Genomic DNA, 26,986 nt, shown 5'->3' with positions numbered 1-26,986 from the left:
GATGGGATAGGGTGCATTATCAGTGATGTAATTGTTACTAGTGATGGTATAGGGTGCATTATCAGTGATGTCATTGTTACTAGTGATGGTATAAGGTGCATTATCAGTGATGTCATTATTACTAGTGATGGTATAAGGTGCATTATCAGTGATGTCATTGTTACTAGTGATGGTATAAGGTGCATTATCAGTGATGTCATTGTTACTAGTGATGGTATAGGATGCATTATCAGTGATGTCATTGTTACTAGTGATGGTATAAGGTGCATTATCAGTGATGTAATTGTTACTAGTGATGGTATAGGGTGCATTATCAGTGATGTCATTGTTACTATTGATGGTATAAGGTGCATTATCAGTGATGTCATTGTTACTAGTGATGGTATAGGGTGCATTATCAGTGAGGTCACTGGATCCTAGTGATGGTATAGGGTGCATTATCAGTGATGTCATTGGTTACTAGTGATGGGATAGGCTGCATTATCAGTGATGTCACTGGTTCCTAGTGATGGTATAGGGTGCATTATCAGTGATGTCACTGGATCCTAGTGATGGGATAGGCTGCATTATCAGTGATGTCACTGGATCCTAGTGGCTGGATAGGCTGCATTATCAGTGATGTCACTGGATCCTAGTGACTGGATAGGCTGCATTATCAGTGATGTCACTGGTTCCTAGTGGCTGGATAGGCTGCACTCTCAGTGATGTCACTGGATCCTAGTGGCTGGATAGGCTGCACTCTCAGTGATGTCACTGGATCCTAGTGTATAGTTTATCTACAGCCTGCACCACATGTAGGCCACAGATACACTTAAAGCCAATACAAAGAAAACAGCCTTCTTTGCACTGAACCTATCCTCCCAAACAGGTTACACCCTTCTCAGGGCACTGCAGTACGATCATTAGGGGTGAAAGTGAGAGACAGACATGGAGCACAGCCATCACCCGAGAAACGTGGAGCTGAAAAGGAAAATGTGTTTGATTTATTCAGTAATTTCGTAGGAAGATAGAGGGGGGCAGAGAACGCCAAGCTGCGGTACACACCTCTTCCTCCTCTATGCGAGCAGGCTCAATCAGAAGATTATTCACTTGATCAAACGACACCCCCTGTTAGAAGGGAAATCCAGCAGAGAGGGGAGAGGAGGAGGGGGGACAGAGAAGGAGAAAGACAGGCATGCGGATTAGTGGAGCAAAAATGACCAAAAACACCCAACACCATGAACCCACCTTTGATGCCTCTGTGCCGCAGGGCTTGTAGAACACAGAACATTAATTGCAATACAAGGGTCCGCACTTAGCACCGGATTAGTGCAACACACCAGAAACTGCACCACCAAAGCGAGTATTTGTGAAGTGAGAGTAACCACAGGATGACAACAAGGCATTACATTACATCAACGGCTCACACTAGAGTGTAGGACCCAGCGATGGCGTACGTCCTGCTGAGGTCCCATAGACACGGAATCCTCCTCCGCCGCTATTAACACCTCACAAATATCTCAGGCCCGGCCCCTCTCCCAGCACCGCAGAGCACAGGCATGCTGGAAGGCCTCTGTAAGGAGAGTCACACTGTGGGCCCGATTCCAGGCAGCGCACAATGTGTCAATGTCTGCCCGAATACTGAGGCACGCGCATCTGTGTAACAATGTTGTCTGCGACTCAGCACCAGCCATTTGTGTGCGTAGATCACCTGCAGAGTCACCTGGCCAATCAGATGTTTGCAATGCTGATAAATGCATGAACTATGCAGATCTGTGGTTACTGTACACGCTCTGAGGAGAGTCAGCTCTTCTGCCAATGGGTGTGGAGTGTAAAATGCACAGACAGAGATTTTGTTTTAAAGATTTTTACCCACAGATCTGTGAATCTGAGAGGAAGATTACACATACATGACATACCAGTGAGGATTCTGGGAGACAATGCTCAGGACATACATGACACACCAGAGAGGATTCTGGGAGACACTGCTCAGGACATACATGACATACCAGTGAGGATTCTGGGAGACACTTCTCAGCACATACATGACATACCAGAGAGGATTCTGGGAGACAATGCTCAGGACATACATGACATACCAGAGAGGATTCTGGGAGACACTGCTCAGGACATACATGACATACCAGTGAGGATTCTGGGAGACACTTCTCAGCACATACATGACATACCAGAGAGGATTCTGGGAGACAATGCTCAGGACATACATGACATACCAGAGAGGATTCTGGGAGACAGTGCTCAGGACATACAACACATACCAGAGAGGATTCTGGGAGATATTGCTCAGGACATACAACACATACCAGAGAGGATTCTGGGAGATATTGCTCAGGACATACAACACATACCAGAGAGGATTCTGGGAGACATTGCTCAGGACATACAACACATACCAGAGAGGATTCTGGGAGCATTGCTCAGGACATACAACACATACCAGAGAGGATTCTGGGAGACATTGCTCAGGACACACAACACATACCAAAGAGGATTCTGGGAGACAATGCTCAGGACATACATGACATACCAGAGAGGATTCTGGGAGACGTTGCTCAGCACATAGAATACATACCAGAGAGGATTCTGGGAGACGCTGCTCAGGACATACATGACACACCAGAGAGGATTCTGGGAGACAATGCTCGGGACATACAACACATACCAGAGAGGATTCTGGGAGACAATGCTCAGGACATACAACACATACCAGAGAGGATTCTGGGAGACAATGCTCAGGACATACAACACATACCAGAGAGGATTCTGGGAGACATTGCTCAGGACATACAACACATACCAGAGTGGATTCTGGGAGACATTGCATAGGACATACAACACATACCAGAGAGGATTCTGGGAGACATTGCTCAGGACATACATGACACACCAGAGAGGATTCTGGGAGACACTGCTCAGGACATACATGACACATACCAGAGAGGATTCTGGGAGACATTGCTCAGGACATACAACACATACCAGAGAGGATTCTGGGAGCATTGCTCAGGACATACAACACATACCAGAGAGGATTCTGGGAGACATTGCTCAGGACACACAACACATACCAAAGAGGATTCTGGGAGACAATGCTCAGGACATACATGACATACCAGAGAGGATTCTGGGAGACGTTGCTCAGCACATAGAATACATACCAGAGAGGATTCTGGGAGACGCTGCTCAGGACATACATGACACACCAGAGAGGATTCTGGGAGACAACGCTCAGGACATACAACACATACCAGAGAGGATTCTGGGAGACATTGCTCAGGACATACAACACATACCAGAGTGGATTCTGGGAGACATTGCATAGGACATACAACACATACCAGAGAGGATTCTGGGAGACACTGCTCAGGACATACATGACACACCAGAGAGAGGATTCTGGGAGACACTGCTCAGGACATACAACACATACCAGAGAGGATTCTGGGAGACATTGCTCAGGACATACAACACATACCAGAGTGGATTCTGGGAGACATTGCATAGGACATACAACACATACCAGAGAGGATTCTGGGAGACACTGCTCAGGACATACAACACATACCAGAGAGGATTCTGGGAGACATTGCTCAGGACATACATGACACACCAGAGAGGATTCTGGGAGACACTGCTCAGGACATACATGACACACCAGAGAGGATTCTGGGAGCATTGCTCAGGACATACGACACATACCAGAGAGGATTCTGGGAGACATTGCTCAGGACACACAACACATACCAAAGAGGATTCTGGGAGACAATGCTCAGGACATACATGACATACCAGAGAGGATTCTGGGAGACGTTGCTCAGCACTTAGAATACATACCAGAGAGGATTCTGGGAGACGCTGCTCAGGACATACATGACACACCAGAGAGGATTCTGGGAGACAATGCTCAGGACATATAACACATACCAGAGAGGATTCTGGGAGACATTGCTCAGGACATACAACACATACCAGAGTGGATTCTGGGAGACACTGCTCAGGACATACATGACACACCAGAGAGAGGATTCTGGGAGACATTGCTCAGGACACACAACACATACCAGAGAGGATTCTGGGAGACATTGCTCAGGACACACAACACATACCAGAGAGGATTCTGGGAGACAATGCTCAGGACACACAACACATACCAGAGAGGATTCTGGGAGGCACCGCTCAGGACATACAACACATACCAGAGAGGATTCTGGGAGACACTGCTCAGGACATACAACACATACCAGAGAGGATTCTGGGAGACATTGCTCAGGACATACATGACACACCAGAGAGGATTCTGGGAGACATTGCTCAGGACATACAACACATACCAGAGAGGATTCTGGGAGACACTGCTCAGGACATACATGACACCAGAGAGGATTCTGGGAGACATTGCTCAGGACATACATGACACCAGAGAGGATTCTGGGAGACAATGCTCAGGACATACAACACATACCAGACTGGATTCTGGGAGACATTGCTCAGGACATACAACACATACCAGAGAGGATTCTGGGAGACATTGCTCAGGACATACAACACATACCAGAGAGGATTCTGGGAGACATTGCTCAGGACATACAACACATACCAGAGAGGATTCTGGGAGACACTGCTCAGGACATACATGACACACCAGAGAGAGGATTCTGGGAGACACTGCTCAGGACATACATGACACACCAGAGAGAGGATTCTGGGAGACATTGCTCAGGACACACAACACATACCAGAGAGGATTCTGGGAGACATTGCTCAGGACACACAACACATACCAGAGAGGATTCTGGGAGACAATGCTCAGGACACACAACACATACCAGAGAGGATTCTGGGAGGCACCGCTCAGGACATACAACACATACCAGAGAGGATTCTGGGAGACACTGCTCAGGACATACAACACATACCAGAGAGGATTCTGGGAGACATTGCTCAGGACATACATGACACACCAGAGAGGATTCTGGGAGACATTGCTCAGGACATACATGACACACCAGAGAGGATTCTGGGAGACACTGCTCAGGACATACATGACACACCAGAGAGGATTCTGGGAGACAATGCTCAGGACATACAACACATACCAGAGAGGATTCTGGGAGACACTGCTCAGGACATACAACACATACCAGAGAGGATTCTGGGAGACACTGCTCAGGACATACATGACACCAGAGAGGATTATGGGAGACATTGCTCAGGACATACAACACATACCAGAGAGGGTTCTGGGAGACAATGCTCAGGACATACATGACACACCAGAGAGGATTCTGGGAGACATTGCTCAGGACATACATGACACACCAGAGAGGATTCTGGGAGACATTGCTCAGGACATACATGACACACCAGAGAGGATTCTGGGAGACATTGCTCAGGACATACATGACACACCAGAGAGGATTCTGGGAGACACTGCTCAGGACATACATGACACCAGAGAGGATTCTGGGAGACAATGCTCAGGACATACAACACATACCAGAGAGGATTCTGGGAGACACTGCTCAGGACATACAACACATACCAGAGAGGATTCTGGGAGACACTGCTCAGGACATACATGACACCAGAGAGGATTATGGGAGACATTGCTCAGGACATACAACACATACCAGAGAGGGTTCTGGGAGACAATGCTCAGGACATACATGACACACCAGAGAGGATTCTGGGAGACATTGCTCAGGACATACATGACACACCAGAGAGGATTCTGGGAGACATTGCTCAGGACATACATGACACACCAGAGAGGATTCTGGGAGACACTGCTCAGCACATACATGACACACCAGAGAGGATTCTGGGAGACATTGCTCAGGACATACATGACACACCAGAGAGGATTCTGGGAGGCACCGCTCAGCTTTCTGATGCCTCATGACTTATGAAAGATAAATAATACATGACTATAACCATGAAGGACACGTCTGCCTGATCCGCAGTGGGCTCCTGAAGGGCGGGGGCGCACAGTCTGCAATACTCTATACCTGGGGTAGCCAAACCTAGTCCTCGAGAGCTACCAACAGTGCATGTTTTCAAGGTCTCCTCACAGAATCACAAGTGAGCTAATTAGCTCCATCTGTGGATCTTTTAAAATGAGTCAGTGATCAATGAGTGCAGCTGTGCAGCAGCTAGGTTGTCTGGAAAATGTGACCTGTTGGTAGCTCTCGAGGGCTAGGGTTGGCTACCACTGCTCTATACAATGTGTTCTGCAGAATTATGTCCCAGCTTCTCCATGGAACCCAGGGCTCCGCACACAAATTCACCCGTCCATGGAGAGTTAGTGCACCGTGATCCGGGTTCAATGAAGACACTTAAGAGTAATGGGGGGAGTTACCCGATTGGGTGATACAAAGCGAAGAGACCAATCACATGATGGGCTGGAGACTGATGACTGGCATGCCCCGCCCCATTCTACCACAGCAAGGCAGACGTCCGCAGACGAAGCTGCCAACATTCATCTGATTCACTTTCCATCCAGCATCACCCCAATGCCGACACCTTGTCAACACCGGCCTGCAACAGACACTGAATGGGGAACCTGGCCAGTGTCTATGAGGAGTCCTTAGCCCTATGGGGGGATCTGCAGTGACTAGTAGGGGGGACCACACCAGTGACATCACTGTTGCTTTGGACAGCTTCCTGCTAGTTCCATCTGTGCCCCTACGCTGAGATACCCCTACCCCACCTTACACTACGCTGGCGTATTCCGGTACCTTAGCATTCTGCTGGGAGTTGTGCCGTTCGGTTGCCTCCAGTTCCCACTCCTGGTCTTTCCCAGGGGCCTCGTCCACCACGGCCTGCTGAGAACACCTGAAGAAGCCTGGTCCCTCTCCATCCTCTGTGAGCCCGCAGGGGCTCTGTCCCTGGAGAAGAGCCACCACGGCCTCTGTGTTTGGCAGCTTGGTAATTTTTGAGTGCTTCTTGTAGTGTGGGGTATCTTTACGGATCAACCGTTTCTTCTCTGGAGACCCCCGATCTTCATCGTAGTCATCATCTTCATCATCATCGCAGTGCACCAAAGTCTCCTCGGCAAAATGTACAGTATGCTGGGGAAGTGGTACAGAACAAGGTGGAAGAGCGGTCTACAGGGGGCAGTAGTGCGCTATATCACACACGTCAGGCAGGGGGCAGTAGTGCGCTATATATCACACGTCAGGCAGGGGGCAGTAGTGCGCTATATCACACACGTCAGGCAGGGGGCAGTAGTGCGCTATATAACACACGTCAGGCAGGGGGCAGTAGTGCGCTATATCACACACGTCAGGCAGGGGCAGTAGTGCGCTATATCACACACGTCAGGCAGGGGGCAGTAGTGCGCTATATCACACACGTCAGGCAGGGGCAGTAGTGCGCTATATCACACACGTCAGGCAGGGGGCAGTAGTGCGCTATATCACACACGTCAGGCAGGGGGCAGTAGTGCGCTATATCACACACGTCAGGCAGGGGGCAGTAGTGCGCTATATCACACACGTCAGGCAGGGGGCAGTAGTGCGCTATATAACACACGTCAGGCAGGGGGCAGTAGTGCGCTATATAACACACGTCAGGCAGGGGGCAGTAGTGCGCTATATAACACACGTCAGGCAGGGGGCAGTAGTGCGCTATATAACACACGTCAGGCAGGGGGCAGTAGTGCGCTATATAACACACGTCAGGCAGGGGGCAGTAGTGCGCTATATAACACACGTCAGGCAGGGGGCAGTAGTGCGCTATATATAACACATCAGGCAGGGGGCAGTAGTGCGCTATATATAACACGTCAGGCAGGGGGCAGTAGTGCGCTATATATCACATGTCAGGCAGGGGGCAGTAGTGCGCTATATATCACATGTCAGGCAGGGGGCAGTAGTGCGCTATATAACACGTCAGGCAGAGGGCAGTAGTACACTATATAACACATGTCAGGCAGGGGGCAGTAGTGCGCTATATAACACACGTCAGGCAGGGGGCAGTAGTACACTATATAACACACGTCAGGCAGGGGGCAGTAGTGCGCTATATAACACACGTCAGGCAGGGGGCAGTAGTGCGCTATATAACACGTCAGGCAGGGGGCAGTAGTGCGCTATATAACACGTCAGGCAGGGGGCAGTAGTACACTATATAACACACGTCAGGCAGGGGGCAGTAGTGCGCTATATATCACACGTCAGGCAGGGGGCAGTAGTGCGCTATATCACACACGTCAGGCAGGGGGCAGTAGTGCGCTATATAACACACGTCAGGCAGGGGGCAGTAGTGCGCTATATCACACACGTCAGGCAGGGGCAGTAGTGCGCTATATCACACACGTCAGGCAGGGGGCAGTAGTGCGCTATATCACACACGTCAGGCAGGGGCAGTAGTGCGCTATATCACACACATCAGGCAGGGGGCAGTAGTGCGCTATATCACACACGTCAGGCAGGGGGCAGTAGTGCGCTATATAACACACGTCAGGCAGGGGGCAGTAGTGCGCTATATCACACACGTCAGGCAGGGGGCAGTAGTGCGCTATATAACACACGTCAGGCAGGGGGCAGTAGTGCGCTATATAACACACGTCAGGCAGGGGGCAGTAGTGCGCTATATAACACACGTCAGGCAGGGGGCAGTAGTGCGCTATATAACACACGTCAGGCAGGGGGCAGTAAGGGGGCAGTAGTGCGCTATATAACACACGTCAGGCAGGGGGCAGTAGTGCGCTATATAACACGTCAGGCAGGGGGCAGTAGTGCGCTATATATCACATGTCAGGCAGGGGGCAGTAGTGCGCTATATAACACGTCAGGCAGGGGGCAGTAGTGCGCTATATAACACACATCAGGCAGAGGGCAGTAGTACACTATATAACACATGTCAGGCAGGGGGCAGTAGTGCGCTATATAACACACGTCAGGCAGGGGGCAGTAGTACACTATATAACACACGTCAGGCAGGGGGCAGTAGTGCGCTATATAACACACGTCAGGCAGGGGGCAGTAGTGCGCTATATAACACGTCAGGCAGGGGGCAGTAGTGCACTATATAACACGTCAGGCAGGGGGCAGTAGTACACTATATAACACACGTCAGGCAGGGGGCAGTAGTACACTATATAACACACGTCAGGCAGGGGGCAGTAGTGCGCTATATAACACGTCAGGCAGGTGGCAGTAGTGCGCTATATCACACACGTCAGGCAGGGGGCAGTAGTGCTCTATATCACACACGTCAGGCAGGGGGCAGTAGTGCGCTATATAACACACGTCAGGCAGGGGGCAGTAGTGCGCTATATAACACACGTCAGGCAGAGGGCAGTAGTGCGCTATATAACACACGTCAGGCAGGGGGCAGTAGTGCTCTATATCACACACACGTCAGGCAGGGGGCAGTAGTGCGCTATATAACACACGTCAGGCAGGGGGCAGTAGTGCGCTATATAACACACGTCAGGCAGAGGGCAGTAGTACACTATATAACACATGTCAGGCAGGGGGCAGTAGTGCGCTATTATTTATTTATTATTTATTTATTAACAGTTTCTTATATAGCGCACACAGATTCCGCAGCGCTTTACAGAGCATAGTTATAGTCAAAAACACATAACAAATTACAGTACAAGACAGTTTCGGACAAGTACATGGTTAATATGGATAGGTGCACCAGGGGACAGGACACTGAAGCAATTATCAGGGTGGCAGAGGTTTATATATTCTAAGAAAGGCACATGAGGAGAGAGGGTCCTGCCCGTGAGAGCTTACATTCTAAAGCTATATAACACACGTCAGGCAGAGGGCAGTAGTACACTATATAACACATGTCAGGCAGGGGCAATAGTGCGCTATATAACACACGTCAGGCAGGGGGCAGTAGTGCGCTATATATCACACGTCAGGCAGGGGGCAATAGTGCGCTATATAACACACGTCAGGCAGGGGGCAGTAGTGCGCTATATATCACACGTCAGGCAGGGGGCAGTAGTGCGCTATATAACACTCGTCAGGCAGGGGGCAGTAGCGCTCTATATAACACACGTCAGGCAGGGGCAGTAGTGCACTACATTACTCTATGCTCAGCAGGATAGTATGGTACTCAGTGTATACATTACAGAGCGAGGCTGACAGCAATGGCAGTATGTAAGTATGTATAGTGCTGTGCGATTACCTCCATGTACTCCACCTCCAGATCATCCCCCGCCACCTCCTCATCCTCCTCAGGCACTTGGTCCACTCTGGTTGGCTCTGGCTGCTGCTGCTGCTGATCATCATGGTAACATGCAGACACTGTGCTGCCGCTATACTGGGACTCCGCGCTCTGACTGGAGAGGCCACTGAGCCGCTTACCCTGCGGGAACAGGTCACATGTCTGTCTCCTGACATATACACTGCGCCCTCTGACAGTGTTATCTTCCCAGGTCACATGTACTTATCCTGACATACAATGCACCTTCTGACAGTATTATCTTCCCAGGTCACACCTCTCTATCCTGACATATACACCACACCCTCTGGCAGCTTTATCTTCCCAGGTCACATGTACTTATCCTGACATACACACTGCACCCTCTGACAGTATTACCTTCCCAGGTCACTCTCTCCTGACATACAATGCACCCTCTGACAGTATTATCTTCCCAGGTCACATGTACTTCTCCTAATATACACACTGCACCCTCTGGCAGTATTACCTTCCCAGGTCACATGCATCTCTCCTGACATACACTGCACCCTCTGACCGTATTACCTTCCCAGGTTACATGTATCTCTCCTGACATACACTGCACCCTCTGACAGTATTATCTTCCCAGGTCACACGTACTTATCCTGACATACGCTGCACCCTCTGACAGTATTACCTTCCCAGGTCACATGCATCTCTCCTGACATACACTGCGCCCTCTGATAGTATTATCTTCCCAGGTCACATGTACTTATCCTGACATACACACTGCACCCTCTGACAGTATTACCTTCCCAGGTCACATGTACTTATCCTGACATACACTGCGCCCTCTGACAGTATTACCTTCCCAGGTCACATGCATCTCTCCTGACATACACACTGCACCCTCTGTCAGTATTACCTTCCCAGGTCACATGCATCTCTCCTGACATACACTGCGCCCTCTGACAGTATTACCTTCCCAGGTCACATGTATCTCTCCTGACATACACACTGCACCCTCTGACAGTATTACCTTCCCAGGTCACATGTATCTCTCCTGACATACACTGCGCCCTCTGGCAGTATTACCTTCCCCAGGTCACATGTATCTCTCCTGACATACACACTGCACCCTCTGACAGTATTACCTTCCCAGGTCACATGTATCTCTCCTGACATACACACTGCACCCTCTGACAGTATTACCTTCCCCAGGTCACATGTATCTCTCCTGACATACACACTGCACCCTCTGGCAGTATTACCTTCCCAGGTCACATGTATCTCTCCTGACATACACACTGCACCCTCTGACCGTATTACCTTCCCAGGTCACATGCATCTCTCCTGACATACACACTGCACCCTCTGACAGTATTACCTTCCCAGGTCACATGTACTTCTCCTGACATACACACTGCACCCTCTGACAGTATTACCTTCCCAGGTCACATGCATCTCTCCTGACATACACACTGCACCCTCTGGCAGTATTATCTTCCCAGGTCACATGTATCTCTCCTGACATACACACTGCACCCTCTGACAGTATTACCTTCCCCCGGTCACATGTATCTCTCCTGACATACACACTGCACCCTCTGGCAGTATTACCTTCCCCAGGTCACATGTACTTATCCTGACATACACACTCCACCCTCTGACAGTATTACCTTCCCAGGTCACATGTATCTCTCCTGACATACACACTCCACCCTCTGACAGTATTACCTTCCCCCGGTCACATGTATCTCTCCTGACACACACACTGCGCCCTCTGGCAGTATTACCTTCCCCCGGTCACATGTATCTCTCCTGACATACACACTGCACCCTCTGACAGTATTACCTTCCCAGGTCACATGTATCTCTCCTGACATACACACTCCACCCTCTGACAGTATTACCTTCCCCCGGTCACATGTATCTCTCCTGACACACACACTGCGCCCTCTGGCAGTATTACCTTCCCCCGGTCACATGTATCTCTCCTGACATACACACTGCGCCCTCTGACAGTATTACCTTCCCAGGTCACATGTATCTCTCCTGACATACACACTGCGCCCTCTGGCAGTATTACCTTCCCCCGGTCACATGTATCTCTCCTGACATACACACTGCGCCCTCTGACAGTATTACCTTCCCAGGTCACATGTATCTCTCCTGACATACACACTGCGCCCTCTGACCGTATTACCTTCCCAGGTCACATGCATCTCTCCTGACATACACACTGCACCCTCTGGCAGTATTACCTTCCCAGGTCACATGCATCTCTCCTGACATACACTGCACCCTCTGACAGTATTACCTTCCCCAGGTCACATGCATCTCTCCTGACATACACACTGCACCCTCTGGCAGTATTACCTTCCCCAGGTCACATGTATCTCTCCTGACATACACACTGCACCCTCTGGCAGTATAACCTTCCCCAGGTCACATGTATCTCTCCTGACATACACACTGCGCCCTCTGGCAGTATTACCTTCCCCAGGTCACATGTATCTCTCCTGACATACACACTGCACCCTCTGGCAGTATAACCTTCCCCAGGTCACATGTATCTCTCCTGACATACACACTGCGCCCTCTGGCAGTATTACCTTCCCCAGGTCACATGCATCTCTCCTGACATACACACTGCACCCTCTGGCAGTATTACCTTCCCCAGGTCACATGTATCTCTCCTGACATACACACTGCACCCTCTGGCAGTATTACCTTCCCCAGGTCACATGTATCTCTCCTGACATACACACTGCACCCTCTGGCAGTATTACCTTCCCAGGTCACATGTATCTCTCCTGACATACACACTGCGCCCTCTGGCAGTATTACCTTCCCCCGGTCACATGTATCTCTCCTGACATACACACTGCACCCTCTGGCAGTATTACCTTCCCCAGGTCACATGTATCTCTCCTGACATACACACTCCACCCTCTGGCAGTATTACCTTCCCCCGGTCACATGTATCTCTCCTGACATACACACTCCACCCTCTGGCAGTATTACCTTCCCAGGTCACATGTATCTCTCCTGACACACACACTGCGCCCTCTGGCAGTATTACCTTCCCAGGTCACATGTATCTCTCCTGACACACACACTGCGCCCTCTGGCAGTATTACCTTCCCCAGGTCACATGTATCTCTCCTGACATACACACTGCACCCTCTGGCAGTATTACCTTCCCCAGGTCACATGTATCTCTCCTGACATACACACTGCACCCTCTGGCAGTATTACCTTCCCAGGTCACATGTATCTCTCTTGACATACACACTGCGCCCTCTGGCAGTATTACCTTCCCCAGGTCACATGTATCTCTCCTGACATACACACTCCACCCTCTGGCAGTATTACCTTCCCCCGGTCACATGTATCTCTCCTGACATACACACTGCGCCCTCTGGCAGTATTACCTTCCCCCGGTCACATGTATCTCTCCTGACATACACACTGCACCCTCTGGCAGTATTACCTTCCCAGGTCACATGTATCTCTCCTGACACACACACTGCGCCCTCTGGCAGTATTACCTTCCCAGGTCACATGTATCTCTCCTGACACACACACTGCGCCCTCTGGCAGTATTACCTTCCCCAGGTCACATGTATCTCTCCTGACATACACACTGCACCCTCTGGCAGTATTACCTTCCCAGGTCACATGTACTTATCCTGACATACACACTCCACCCTCTGACAGTATTACCTTCCCAGGTCACATGTATCTCTCCTGACATACACACTGCACCCTCTGGCAGTATTACCTTCCCCCGGTCACATGTCACTAGATCACGTCCGCAGACAGCTGTATTTTAGTAGTATGACCATATGGCTATAATACTGACATGCTGGGGAATACCCGGTATAATCACACACGTGTACAGGAACATGTCACAGGATGAATGCGGAGAACCCGCCAGACTCTCACCTCATCAGCGGGGGACGCAGAATCCGGCTTTGCGGAGAACCCCTCATTTCTGCGCTCCTCAATCCCTTTCTTCATCACCTTTAATTCGCTGGGGTGCGGGGTGGCCCTTCTCTGCAGACCCTGGGAAACCAGTCACACAGCCAATGTATTACATATGGATTCTGCAGAGCATCTCTCCTTATATACACCACTCAATAAGGGGCCTGATCCAGACCTGATCGCTGCCCATTTGCAGGGCCCTGCGATCAGACAGCGATGCACTACATCACCCGATTACAGCAAGAGAAACCAAGCGCTTGTATTGTGAGGGCAAAGCGGGTTATTCTGGTTCACTCTTTCTGACAAAATCCTTCTCAGATGGACGAAACCATATGCACTGCAGGTGGGGCAGATGTAAAATTAGATTTGGGCGAGTTATTTTGTTTCTGTGCAGGGTAAATACTGGCTGAATTATTTTTACACTGCAATATAGATCTCACTTTGAAGTAAAACTCCACCTAAATCTAATTCTATCCGCACCTGTTACATCTGCCCCACCTGCAGTGCACATGGTTTTGTCCATTAGAGAGTGAATTTGCCTTTCTGGGTGAACCAGAATAACCCTCAAAGTTAGGAGAACCGATGGAAATGGAGAAGAAAAGTAAAAATAAAATAATAATGAAAATGAATAAAATGAAATAGAAATATAAAGGTGGTGCACTAATGTTACAGTCCCTACGTGGGCAGATGGAGGGCACCGGGGGGGGGGGTTGGTATAAAGCAAGTGCGCTACCTTTCCCTGGAGTCAACACCAGCTCATTAAGGAACAGCTTCCAATGGCAGCGCAGCGCTGGACGCAGAACGTGTAACAGGAAATAACTGAGAGCCACTACCCCCACCACACTGAGCACTACCACTCTCACCCTCCTCTCCGCCGCAGCCTCATCATCTTCCTCTTCTGGCCTCAGCTCTTCCTGGAACTGAATGACGCTGACGCGATTGAGGTTCCCGTCTATCCAGCCGTCGTCCAGGCTGTCCTGGAGCGAGCTCTCTGCAAACACCACAATATAAGGATTACAGATAGCAGCACACGTCCGCCCCAGGTCACACGCCCCATCTACATGGAACCCTACTGCCAGGAATGGGAGAGCACTAGGGCTCCGTGCGTCGTACCGAGGCTCGGGGACGGCTGCTGGGGCAGCAGGTAACAGGTTAGCACTTTGGTTCCGGTTTTCTCATCATCTTCAGTCTGGAATTTCAGCATAGGCTGGGACTGGTTCTCCGCCAACCACAGGGCCTTCAGGTTCAGGTTTGTCAGAGCGAAGGGAAGGTTCAGAAGTCTGGGGAAGGCAGGGAAGACAGAGATGCTACGAACCCATCCAGACACACAGGCAAACACAAAATGGCACGATACATTTACACCTCACACTGCGGAAGCATACCGACGTGGTACCACGTCACCAGGATCGGACAATACCTGGTCCCCGGGGTGGGTTATACGTACATACCTAGTAACCATAAACACCCTGTGGCCGCCCAACCCGCGATTACAGGAAATCGAATGTTACTTCTGTGTCTATGGGTCCCCCCTATCTTCCTATTGCTAAGGTCACTGCATAGGACTTCATCCAGGGACTTCTGTGCAGCACAATTCTCCAGCTAGCACCAAGCTCCGTTCTCTGATCCTGATTGCACAGTAAGTGGTCACTGGGGAACTCGCCTCCACCAATCAGGTGGTGTTGCAGCAGCACACCTACACATAACCAGAAGTGAGCGGTTCCAGATGCTGGGGCTAGAGGAGGCCAGGGAGCCCCTATAACCCCTCACAGTCTGTACCGGGGGGGGGGGGGGGGGGAGACGTAAAGCCATTCAGACACGGCAGACATCATCTCGTTACCTGTTACCGGCGACATCCAGCACGTGGAGCTCAGCAGCGTTCGCCAGCTCGGGCGGGAGGGCGCTCAGCTGGTTATCCCGTAGGCACAGCATATTGAGGCTGGCGCACCCTCCGATCTCACTGGGCAGAGAGAGCAGCCGGTTGCGGTCCACATTCATGTTGGTCAGTTTGGTCAGATTTCCTATGGATTTGGGGAGAAACTGGAAACGAGGTTGAAACAAAAGTTAAAACCTGCCAAAGGTTCCTTACTTCCATCTACCCCCTATTACAGCAAAGCCGCCCCCTCCACACACACCATGCTAAAACTGTACCAGGGCATGCTGGGATGTGTACTTCCACAGCAGCTGTATACCCCTGTATTACAGTAGGTCACCTTATCTCTTTGGATATCAGCAATGACAGTCAGTCATTCCTTTATGATCTCTCTCTATGACAAGATACAGAGAACCGCAGCACCGTTACAGAGAGGCGGGTCCCCCCAAGCAGAGGATACAGAGAACCGCAGCACCGGTACAGAGAGGCCCTCCCCCCAAGCAGAGGATACAGAGAACCGCAGCACCGTTACAGAGAGGATGGTTCCCCAAGCAGAGGATACAGAGAACCGCAGCACCGTTACAGAGAGGCCGTCCCCCCAAGCAGAGGATACAGAGAACCGCAGCACCGGTACAGAGAGGCCGTCCCCCCAAGCAGAGGATACAGAGAACCGCAGCACCGGTACAGAGAGGCCGTCCCCCCAAGTAGAGGATACAGAGAACCACAGCACCATTACAGAGAGGCCGTCCCCCCAAGTAGAGGATACAGAGAACCACAGCACCATTACAGAGAGGCCGTCCCCCAAGCAGAGGATACAGAGAACCGCAGCACCCTTACAGAGAGGCCGTCCCCCCAAGCAGAGGATACAGAGAACCGCAGCACTGGTACAGAGAGGCCGTCCCCCCAAGCAGAGGATACAGAGAACCGCAGCACCGTTACAGAGAGGCCATCCCCCCCAAGCAGAGGATACAGAGAACCGCAGCACCGTTACAGAGAGGCGGGTCCCCCCAAGCAGAGGATACAGAGAACCGCAGCACCGTTACAGAGAGGATGGTTCCCCAAGCAGAGGATACAGAGAACCGCAGCACCGTTACAGAGAGGCGGGTCCCCCAAGCAGAGGATACAGAGAACCGCAGCACCGTTACAGAAAGGCGGGTCCCCCAAGCAGAGGATACAGAGAACCGCAGCACCGTTACAGAGAGGCGGGTCCCCCAAGCAGAGGATACAGAGAACCGCAGCACCGTTACAGAGAGGCCGTCCCCCCAAGCAGAGGATACAGAGAACCGCAGCACCGTTACAGAGAGGCCGTCCCCCCAAGCAGAGGATACAGAGAACCGCAGCACCGTTACAGAGAGGCAGGTCCCCCCAAGCAGAGGATACAGAGAACCGCAGCACCGGTACAGAGAGGCCGACCCCCAAGCAGAGGATACAGAGAACCGCAGCACCGTTACAGAGAGGCCGGTCCCCCAAGCATCAGCTACTGTCCCACATCTTGCACTAATGAGATCTAACATCAGCAAACCAGCTGTGCGCGCAGATGACAGATCGGATCTACAGATCTTCCCGCATCAGTGCAAGAAAATAGAGGTTACAGCGAACACTTGTTTCCTCAGACACAAACAGTAAGACGCAGGGGACGCCGGTGACAGTAACCAGCGGAGGGAGGCACAGCACGGGGGACTCACCGTGAGCAGGTTCTCAGTCAGGATGATCTCACTCAGGTTCTCACAGTCCCCAATTGACTCTGTGAGCTGGGTCAGACGGTTCTGATCCACCTTCAGGATGGACAATTGCTTCAGCTGCCCTGCAGAGGAGAACACAGGGTTGTCAGTATATTATATGGTACTTCGCTGCGTTGCACACACCAGCGACCCTGGCACTTCCATACCCAACACTTGTGCCTACGTAAGAGAGTGTCAGAACTCTGCCTAATGTACAAGTAATCTTATTGGAAAGGGTTAAGGACATTTCCCGTATCTAGAGACCCCTGTGAAGGACTATGAGGCCGGTCAGTAGTATGACTAGAACTTGTCCTTCAGGAGAGGTGATGTCTGAGGTTCACCAGGTAGAACACATATTGTGTCATGTTAAACAGTCGCCGGGACGGGGAAGTGGGCGCGGCATAGACTAGGGCAGTACTCCGAGGACTACATGGTGGCCCAGGACTGACCGATGCCTCCTGGTAGACTGCTCAGCAGGTTCTGGGACAGCAGCAGGTCTGTCAGGGACACAAGGCCACTGATCTCTGTGGGAAGATGTTCCAGCTTGTTCTCCGATATGTCCAGGCACACCAAGCGGCGGAGGTTCCCCAATTCCTGCAATATAGGAAGGGACAGAATGAGGAGGAGCCGGCATGGTATATACAAGGGCGGATGCCGCAGGACACAGAAACTAGGGGGATCTCGGGGTACCGACATGAGGGATGGGTACCAGGGGTTTGGAGAAAGGAACAACTACTGTCATTGTGTGTTTCAGAACAAACCAAGGGCAGGAGATAGCAGAGGCCTGTGCCCTGTGTGCCATTACAGTATAGGGCATACATACCGGGGGCAGTGCAGAGAGTTGGTTCCTGTCCAGCCATAGCTCCCGGAGGTTGGGTAGAGCCCCGAGCGTATCTGGCTGTGGAGGGAAATGATGGAGGAGCGGTGTTAGGAACAAGAACCCAGCAGTGTATTACACATCTGCAACTAACGTTCTCCTTACCAGAACCTGCAAGTCGTTGCTTCCCAGGTCCAAATGCTCCAACTTCACCAGGAATGACAGCGACCTGGAATCAGGGAGAAGAGATGGAAAATAATGCTGACCCAGACAGTATCGTCCATCTGCTCCTACTGTGCCGGGGGGGGGGGGGGGGGGGGCGGACATCTGCCTATGTGTAATATGTCTCATCAGCTCCTGCTGTGCCGGGGTGAACATCTGCCTATGTGTAATGTATCTCATCAGCTCCTGCTGTGCCGGGGTGAACATCTGCCTATGTGTAATGTGTCGCTCATCTGCTCCTGCTGTGCCGGGGTGAACATCTGCCTATGTGTAATGTGTCGCTCATCTGCTCCTGCTGTGCCGGGGTGAACATCTGCCTATGTGTAATGTGTCGCTCATCTGCTCCTGCTGTGCCCGTTACACCTGCTGTGCCAGGGAGAACATCTGCCTATGTGTAATGTATCTCATCTGCTCCTGCTGTGCCGGGGTGAACATTTGCCTATGTGTAGCTCATCTGCTCCTGCTGTGCCGGGGTGAACATCTGCCTATGTGTAATGTATCGCTCATCTGCTCCTGCTGTGCCCGTTACACCTGCTGTGCCGGGGAGAACATCTGCCTATGTGTAATGTGTCTCATCAGCTCCTGCTGTGCCGGGGAGAACATCTGCCTATGTGTAATGTGTCGATCATCTGCTCCTGCTGTGCCCATTACACCTGCTGTGATTGGGAGAACATCTGCCTATGTGTAATGTATCTCATCTGCTCCTGCTGTGCCGGGGTGAACATTTGCCTATGTGTAGCTCATCTGCTCCTGCTGTGCCGGGGTGAACATCTGCCTATGTGTAATGTATCGCTCATCTGCTCCTGCTGTGCCCGTTACACCTGCTGTGCCGGGGAGAACATCTGCCTATGTGTAATGTATCTCATCAGCTCCTGCTGTGCCAGGGAGAACATCTGCCTATGTGTAATGTGTCTCATCAGCTCCTGCTGTGCCGGGGAGAACATCTGCCTATGTGTAATGTGTCGATCATCTGCTCCTGCTGTGCCCATTACACCTGCTGTGATTGGGAGAACATCTGCCTATGTGTAATGTGTCTCATCTGCTCCTGCTGTGCCGGGGAGAACATCTGCCTATGTGTAATGTGTCGCTCATCTGCTCCTGCTGTGCCGGGGAGAACATCTGCCTATGTGTAATGTATCACTCATCTGCTCCTGCTGTGCCTGTTACACCTGCTGTGCCGGGGACAATATCTGCTTATGTGTAATGTGTCGCTCATCTGCTCCTGCTGTGCCTGTTACACCTGCTGTGCCGGGGAAATCTGCTTATGTGTAATGTGTCGCTCATCTGCTCCTGCTGTGCCTGTTACACCTGCTGTGCCGGGGAAATCTGCTTATGTGTAATGTATCTCTCATCTGCTCCTGCTGTGCCCATTACACCTGCTGTGCCGGGGACAACATCTGCCTATGTGTAATGTGTCGATCATCTGCTCCTGCTGTGCCCATTACACCTGCTGTGCCGGGGACAACATGTGCCTATGTGTAATGTGTCGATCATCTGCTCCTGCTGTGCCCATTACACCTGCTGTGCCAGGGACAACATCTGCTTATGTGTAACGTGTCGATCATCTGCTCCTGCTGTGCCCATTACACCTGCTGTGCCAGGGACAACATCTGCTTATGTGTAACGTGTGGATCATCTGCTCCTGCTGTGCCCATTACACCTGCTGTGCCAGGGACAACATCTGATTATGTGTAATGTGTCAATCATCTGCTCCTGCTGTGCCCATTACACCTGCTGTGCCGAGGACAACATCTGCCTATGTGTAATGTGTCGCGGTACTTGTTTCCTAGCACAGCGCCCAAGATTTCCATCTTATGCCATCGCATGCATCACATGCCATATAGCATACGATGCAATGCGATTTTTAATTGTATAAGCACCCTAATGGGTGCTTACAATGTTAAATGCACCCCCACTATCAACGCGAACCCGAAGTGCGGCGAGCCCACGAGGGGCATCGGTAAGCGTCCTCCGACCTTTTCATACCCCCCACTATCCACGTCGGTGTGGAGTTGATCTTAGATAGTGTGGCAAGCGCAGCGAGCCACCGAGCCCGAAGCCTGGCGAGCGGACGCGTAATACATTACATATATTCTGCGTCCGCTTGCCACACTATCTAACATCAACTCCGCGCCGACGTGGATAGTGGGGGGGGCATGATAAGAAAAGGTCGGAGGACGCGTACCGCTGCGCTCGCCACGCTTCGGGTTGGCGTTGATAGTGGGGGGGCAATTTAACATTGTAAGGACGCTGGGAACATAGAAACATAGAATGTGACGGCAGATCAGAACCACTTGGCCCATCTAGTCTGCCCCTTTTTTAAACATGTTACCTCAAACCATATTTGATCCTTATTTTTTTGTAAGGATACCAATATGCTTATCAATACGCTGGGAACAGTGGTAAGGTCCTAGGGGGGAATAAAATCTCAGAGTTGTAGAAAGGTCCGGGGGTAGGGGATGCCGATCACAACACATAAAAGGACCCCTCCCTGTATATACTCACGTAGGCACAGACTTCAGCAGGTTCTCTCGCAGCTCCAACGTCACCAGGTTTGCCAAACTAAGGGGCAGAGAGAGCAGAGATTAATATGGGATTAGCTTGTACCAACACACTCACGCTAATATCAGATGCAACGGTTTCAATTATCAACCTGGAAACAACAAATACTATGTAGTACATGTTCCCATGCACCCATCGAACAACTCCTCGACGATCCCCCCTTGAGCCGCCCGGGACCTCCCAGCAGGATCGCGTGTGATGCCCCAGCCAAGCCTGCAGATAGATTCTCCAGCCGGTGCGACTCAGAGACCGGTGCGATACGCATGGGACCGCGCACTGCATCCGACCTCCTGTCATTCCCCTGCAATTTGGGATATTTTCCTCCGATTGATCGCCACAAATTGCAGGTGAATGGCAAAGTGTATGGGGACCTTTATAATAGAACACAGATACAAAACAAGGTCTGACACTCATCATGTGACATTTTATCATATTTGTGGGAGGGGTCTGTGAGCGGGAGCCTCCACGCCTGTATTCCAGGCCCTGGGCACACAGATATGTGCGATACTAGCACAGCAACATCTCATTCACATAGTCTGTAAATTACAGGCAATGGTGGTGTCAACATGTATTAAGAAGAGACACTCACTTGCCAATGTCACTGGGCAGCGACTGTAAGGACACATCATTGAGAGCCAGGTGTGCCAGGCTGCGGAGCTGGGTAAAGCCATCGGGTAGCCTATAGAACAAGAGAAAAAGCATAAGACTGACTACATATTGATTCATGCAGAACCAAGCTATACACTGCCCCCTGCAGGAAGTAACACACCCTACAAGCTGGTTACGGTCACACCCATTGTTTATTATATAAAGGAGCTGTGGATAGGGCACCGCACAGGTGTCTGCCCTGCGCTCATTATCTGGAAGCCCAGGGTCTCAGGCTGAGTATACACATAACATACAGAAAGCATGGAAGCAGCTGCGCAGAGTACTGGGGGGGAATATGGTATGGTGTAGTGGAACACCCTTCTGTCCCAGCTGAAGCATACCCTCCAACTGTACCGATTTAGCCGGTACAGTACCATTTTTTTACGGTCTGTACCGGCTAAATCAAAGTGTACCGAATGTACCGTTTTTTTAGGCATTGGAGGTACTGTATACAGAAGCAGCCAATCATAAGTGGTGGCTGCAGAGCATCCAATCACAGCACAGGGGGGCGGCAGGCAGCGCTTCAGTCCACTGCTCTCATGGGTTATTAGCAGTAACTGCAGCCTAGCCCCTGCTCCTGAGTGACAGCTCCTATGGCCAATCGTCACTCCCCTGCCTCTCAGCTGCGGACCAAGACTCCGTTCCAAGACTGAAGGAACCGGCGATGGCAGCTGGAGTGAGTGGGTGACAGGCTGCAGTGGCACACGCACATGGCGTTGGTCCTGTGGAGGCTGCGCTCGCATCGAGATCCCGCGGCTCCCAGGAGAGCCCACCTCCCCAGGCAGCCACAGCTGAGCTCCCAGCCAATGCCAATGCCAGCTCCCAGCCAATGTGACCCGCCAATCACAGAGACCTGTTCAGGAGTGAGGCACCATCAGCAGCCCGGGAGTCAGGGAACAGCAGTAGCCCCTGAAGACACTCAGCTGAGGAAGGCAGCGGCAACAGCCCGGCGGGAGGCAGGCAGTGGCTCTAGATCAGGCTCTGGCAGTGTATGTAAGTACTTTGTGTCTTGTGTCTTACATACATGTTCTCCCTTACTGGCAGCACTCGCAGGGCATTTAAAAATATGTGTTGTGTTCATTATTGTTATAATGGTGGTCCATGAGGGGTGAACTATTATTTTAGTTGTATTATTATTCATGTCACTGTTGACACGCCCATTTTACCATTGGCCACGCCCCTTTCTAATGTGTACCTATTTTCGCCCATCAAATGTTGGAGGGTATGCTGAAGCAGGTTAGACGATAGGTGTTGTGTTCATTATTGTTATAATGGTGGTCCATGAGGGGTGAACTATTATTTTAGTTGTATTATTATTCATGTCACTGTTGACACGCCCATTTTACCATTGGCCACGCCCCTTTCTAATGTGTACCTATTTTCGCCCATCAAATGTTGGAGGGTATGCTGAAGCAGGTTAGACGATAGGTGCAGGTCTCTCTCCTGGTCCTACATGTGCAGTTCCCAGCACTGACCACAAGGTGGCAATGTCTGCTCATATATCACATGTACATTTACTAACCCTTCTAAAATAAGAGGTGAAGTAGCCCATAGCAACCAGTCAGATAGCGTCTCTCATTTTCTAGGATGTCACAGAGAATAGCCAGACTCTGGTTGCTATGGATAACATCACAGATGTACGTATAGGGGAGCAGAGGATGTAACCGGTGACCCATCGCTCATTAACAATAAGGTCGGCGCCTGTGATAAGGGCCGATGTACCAATAAGCAGCTGCTAGGGAGTACGGACAGTCAGTCCCTACAAATCTGCCAAAAAGGAAGAAAAACAAAGAGAATAGCAGCGCTACTACTAAATAAACAAGTGTGAAGGGATATAAATGACGTACTTCACATTAAACATGAAAACTAATATAAACACCACTAAAAAATAGGGAATAAAATATAAATGCCACACGCTCAGGAATACTTATAACGGAGCATCCGATATGGGAGTGGAGAAGTCGGAGGAATAGCGGTAAGTGCACTTTCCCATCACTGACTGTTGTGCGGGTACCAGAGTCTATGGGACCTACAGCAGCTAGCGAAACGCGATCGTTGTTACTGCCACATTTGTAGGATCAGTCCACCACCCAGGGAGCGACCACCTGCACCGGGAATTCTACCCGCTGACAAATTGGAATGACTTTATTGCTGCTACCACCGCTTTGACTATTGCCAGCTGTATCTCCCCCTCTGGGTACCCTCCTGGTGACCCGGCTCCACCTGCAGCCACCCTTAAGAGATTACGGCTGGTTCTAGTTGCTGACATCACCCCCATGATACTGTAAACTGCACCCCCATTCTGGATATCCTCCGGTGGCCCAATTTCAGCCATCTTTGAGAAAGGACGCTTGGTTCCAGCGTTTGGGTTTGCCAGCTTCATACTTCCTCCAGCGGTTCTACAGCAGGGCACCGTATTAATTGCGAGGACTCTGGTACCCACCTGGGGTCCATACCGCTCAACAGTGAGGCAGCTAAACGTCATTGATGGGAAAGTGCACTTACCTCTATTGGCTTCTCCACTTCCATATCGGATGCTCGGTTATAATTATTCCTGAGCGTGTGGCATTTATATTTTATTCCCTATTTTTTAGAGGTGTTTATATTATTTTTCATGTTTAATGTGAAGTACGTCATTTATATCAATTCACACTTGTTTTTATTTAGTAGTAGCGCTGCTATTCTTTTTGTTTTCCTTGCATTGCTCATGGGGTATACAATAATGGAACATAGCGGAACAAGCAATAACCTCACAGCAACATAGAAGGCATTACAGATAACTAGGCCTGACCACCGAGCGATAACCACAACGCCAATCCCTCACTTTGTGTAACGCGTAGTACAGCTGCCGGTGCCGGATTCTATGGGCAGTGCCTGCGGTGAGCGTGGTTACAATGTAGTACAGCTGCCGGTGCAGGACTCTATGGCTGCGGTGAGCGTGGTTACAGCGTAGTACAGCTGCCGGTGCGGGATTCTATGGGCAGTGCCTGTGGTGAGCGTGGTTACAGTGTAGTACAGCTGCCGGTGCGGGATTCTATGGGCAGTGCCTGTGGTGAGCGTGGTTACAGTGTAGTACAGCTGCCGCTGCGGGATTCTATGGGCAGTGCCTGCGGTGAGCATGGTTACAGCGTAGTACAGCTGCCAGTGCCGGATTCTATGGCTGCGGTGCCTGCGGTGAGCGTGGTTACAGCGTAGTACAGCTGCCGGTGCGGGATTCTATGGCTGCAGTACCTGCGGTGAGCGTGGTTACAATGTAGTATAGCTGCCGGTGCCGGATTCTATGGCTGCAGTACCTGCGGTGAGCGTGGTTACAATGTAGTATAGCTGCCAGTGCCGGATTCTATGGCTGCAGTACCTGCGGTGAGCGTGGTTACAGTGTAGTACCTCTGCCGGCAGTGCCTGCGGTGAGCGTGGTTAAAGCTCACGGATTAGCTTGCCACAGACCACTAGCAGGAATCAGGCATGTTCTATATCTTTCTGGATTATCACTCCCATAACCAGAGACGTGTGTGTGGGCACACAGCACATACCGCTGCAGACACGTATGTAGCACACATACCTGGACAGAGGGTTCCCGCTGAAATCTGCAATCTCTAATGACTTGCAGAACTTGATGCTTTCTGGAATTTCAGGAATGTCTGGAAGAGAGAAACAGAAAGTGAGGAGACTGAGGGCAAGAGAAAAGAAACCACATTACTACCAGTTATTTATGTAGCGCACGCATAGGCTGTACCGTACTACAAAGAATATCTGTCCATTTACACCAACCCTGCGTCAGTGGAGCTTACACTCTATTCCTACCACACGCACACACTTTGAAGCTAGGGTTGTGGTAGAAGCCAAATAACCTACCAGAATATTTCTGGAGTATGGGAGGAAACCTGAGTACCCAGAGGAAACCCATGCAAGCACAGGGAGAACATACAAATGCCACGCACGACCATGCTATTACACCGTCTATGATGAAGAATATGATTATGGGTGACATGAGGTAGAATGACAGACATGAGAAAGGGGGCGAGGCGGGAGAGAGCAGAGATCCGAGAGAGGGGGCGAGGCAGGAGAGAGCAGAGATCCGAGAGAGGGGGCGAGGCGGGAGAGAACGTAGATCTGAGAGAAGGGGCGAGGCGGGAGAGAACGTAGATCTGAGAGGAGGGGCGGGGCAGGAGAGATCAGAGAGAAGGGGCGAGGCGGGAGAGAACGTAGATCTGAGAGGAGGGGCGGGGCAGGAGAGATCAGAGAGAAGGGGCGAGGCGGGAGAGAACGTAGATCTGAGAGGAGGGGCGGGGCAGGAGAGATCAGAGAGAAGGGGCGAGGCGGGAGAGAACGTAGATCTGAGAGGAGGGGCGGGGCAGGAGAGATCAGAGAGAAGGAGCGAGGCGGGAGAGAACGTAGATCTGAGAGAAGGAGCGAGGCGGGAGAGAACGTAGATCTGAGAGAAGGGGCGAGGCGGGAGAGAACGTAGAACCCAGAGAAGGGGCGAGGCGGGAGAGAGTAGAGATCTGAGAGAAGGGGCGAGGCGGAAGAGAGCAGAGATCTTAGAGAAGGGGCGAGGCGGGAGAGAGTAGAGATCTAAGAGAAGGGGCGAGGCAGGAGAGAACGTAGATCTGAGAGAAGGGGCGAGGAGGGAGAGAACGTAGATCTGAGCGAAGGGGCGAGGCGGGAGAGAACGTAGATCTGAGAGAAGGGGCGAGGCGGGAGAGAACGTAGATCTAAGAGAAGGGGCGAGGCGGGAGAGAGCAGAGATCTGAGAGAAGGGGCGAGGCGGGAGAGAACGTAGATCTGAGAGAAGGGGTGAGGCGGGAGAGAACGTAGATCTGAGAGAAGGGGCGAGGCGGGAGAGAACGTAGATCTGAGAGAAGGGGCGAGGCGGGAGAGAACGTAGATCTGAGAGAAGGGGCGAGGCGGGAGAGAACGTAGATCTGAGAGAAGGGGCGAGGCGGGAGAGAGCAGAGATCTGAGAGAAGGGGCGAGGCGGGAGAGAGCAGAGATCTGAGAGAAGGGGCGGGA

General features: G+C 51.2%; 1 protein-coding gene across 6 annotated transcripts in view; it reads right to left on the bottom strand.

The window, feature by feature from the left end:
- SCRIB (scribble planar cell polarity protein) overlaps positions 1 to 26,986 on the bottom strand; it is an 86,784-nt gene that overhangs the window by 28,036 nt on the left and 31,762 nt on the right. For 4 of the 6 annotated variants that reach the window (XM_083145028.1, XM_083145031.1, XM_083145029.1 and 1 more), the window contains exons 3-16: positions 25,536 to 25,614; positions 21,918 to 22,007; positions 21,272 to 21,328; positions 18,710 to 18,773; positions 18,551 to 18,625; positions 18,177 to 18,321; positions 17,692 to 17,810; positions 15,974 to 16,173; positions 15,250 to 15,416; positions 15,000 to 15,127; positions 14,098 to 14,217; positions 10,153 to 10,332; positions 6,738 to 7,070; positions 1,045 to 1,107 (exon numbers count right to left, since the gene is read on the bottom strand). In XM_083145028.1, the coding sequence (XP_083001154.1) occupies positions 1,045 to 1,107; positions 6,738 to 7,070; positions 10,153 to 10,332; positions 14,098 to 14,217; positions 15,000 to 15,127; positions 15,250 to 15,416; positions 15,974 to 16,173; positions 17,692 to 17,810; positions 18,177 to 18,321; positions 18,551 to 18,625; positions 18,710 to 18,773; positions 21,272 to 21,328; positions 21,918 to 22,007; positions 25,536 to 25,614 (1,820 nt within the window). Of the gene's footprint in view, positions 1 to 623; positions 961 to 1,044; positions 1,108 to 6,737; positions 7,071 to 10,152; positions 10,333 to 14,097; positions 14,218 to 14,999; positions 15,128 to 15,249; positions 15,417 to 15,973; positions 16,174 to 17,691; positions 17,811 to 18,176; positions 18,322 to 18,550; positions 18,626 to 18,709; positions 18,774 to 21,271; positions 21,329 to 21,917; positions 22,008 to 25,535; positions 25,615 to 26,986 lie in introns of those variants that run through there. The other 2 variants (XM_083145032.1, XM_083145030.1) reach the window with 2 other exon arrangements.

This window comes from Crinia signifera, chromosome 5, assembly GCF_055691185.1.
Source record: "Crinia signifera chromosome 5, ASM5569118v1, whole genome shotgun sequence".
In the NCBI taxonomy this organism is placed as follows: domain Eukaryota; kingdom Metazoa; phylum Chordata; class Amphibia; order Anura; family Myobatrachidae; genus Crinia; species Crinia signifera.
This window is presented reverse-complemented; position numbering and strand designations above follow the sequence as displayed.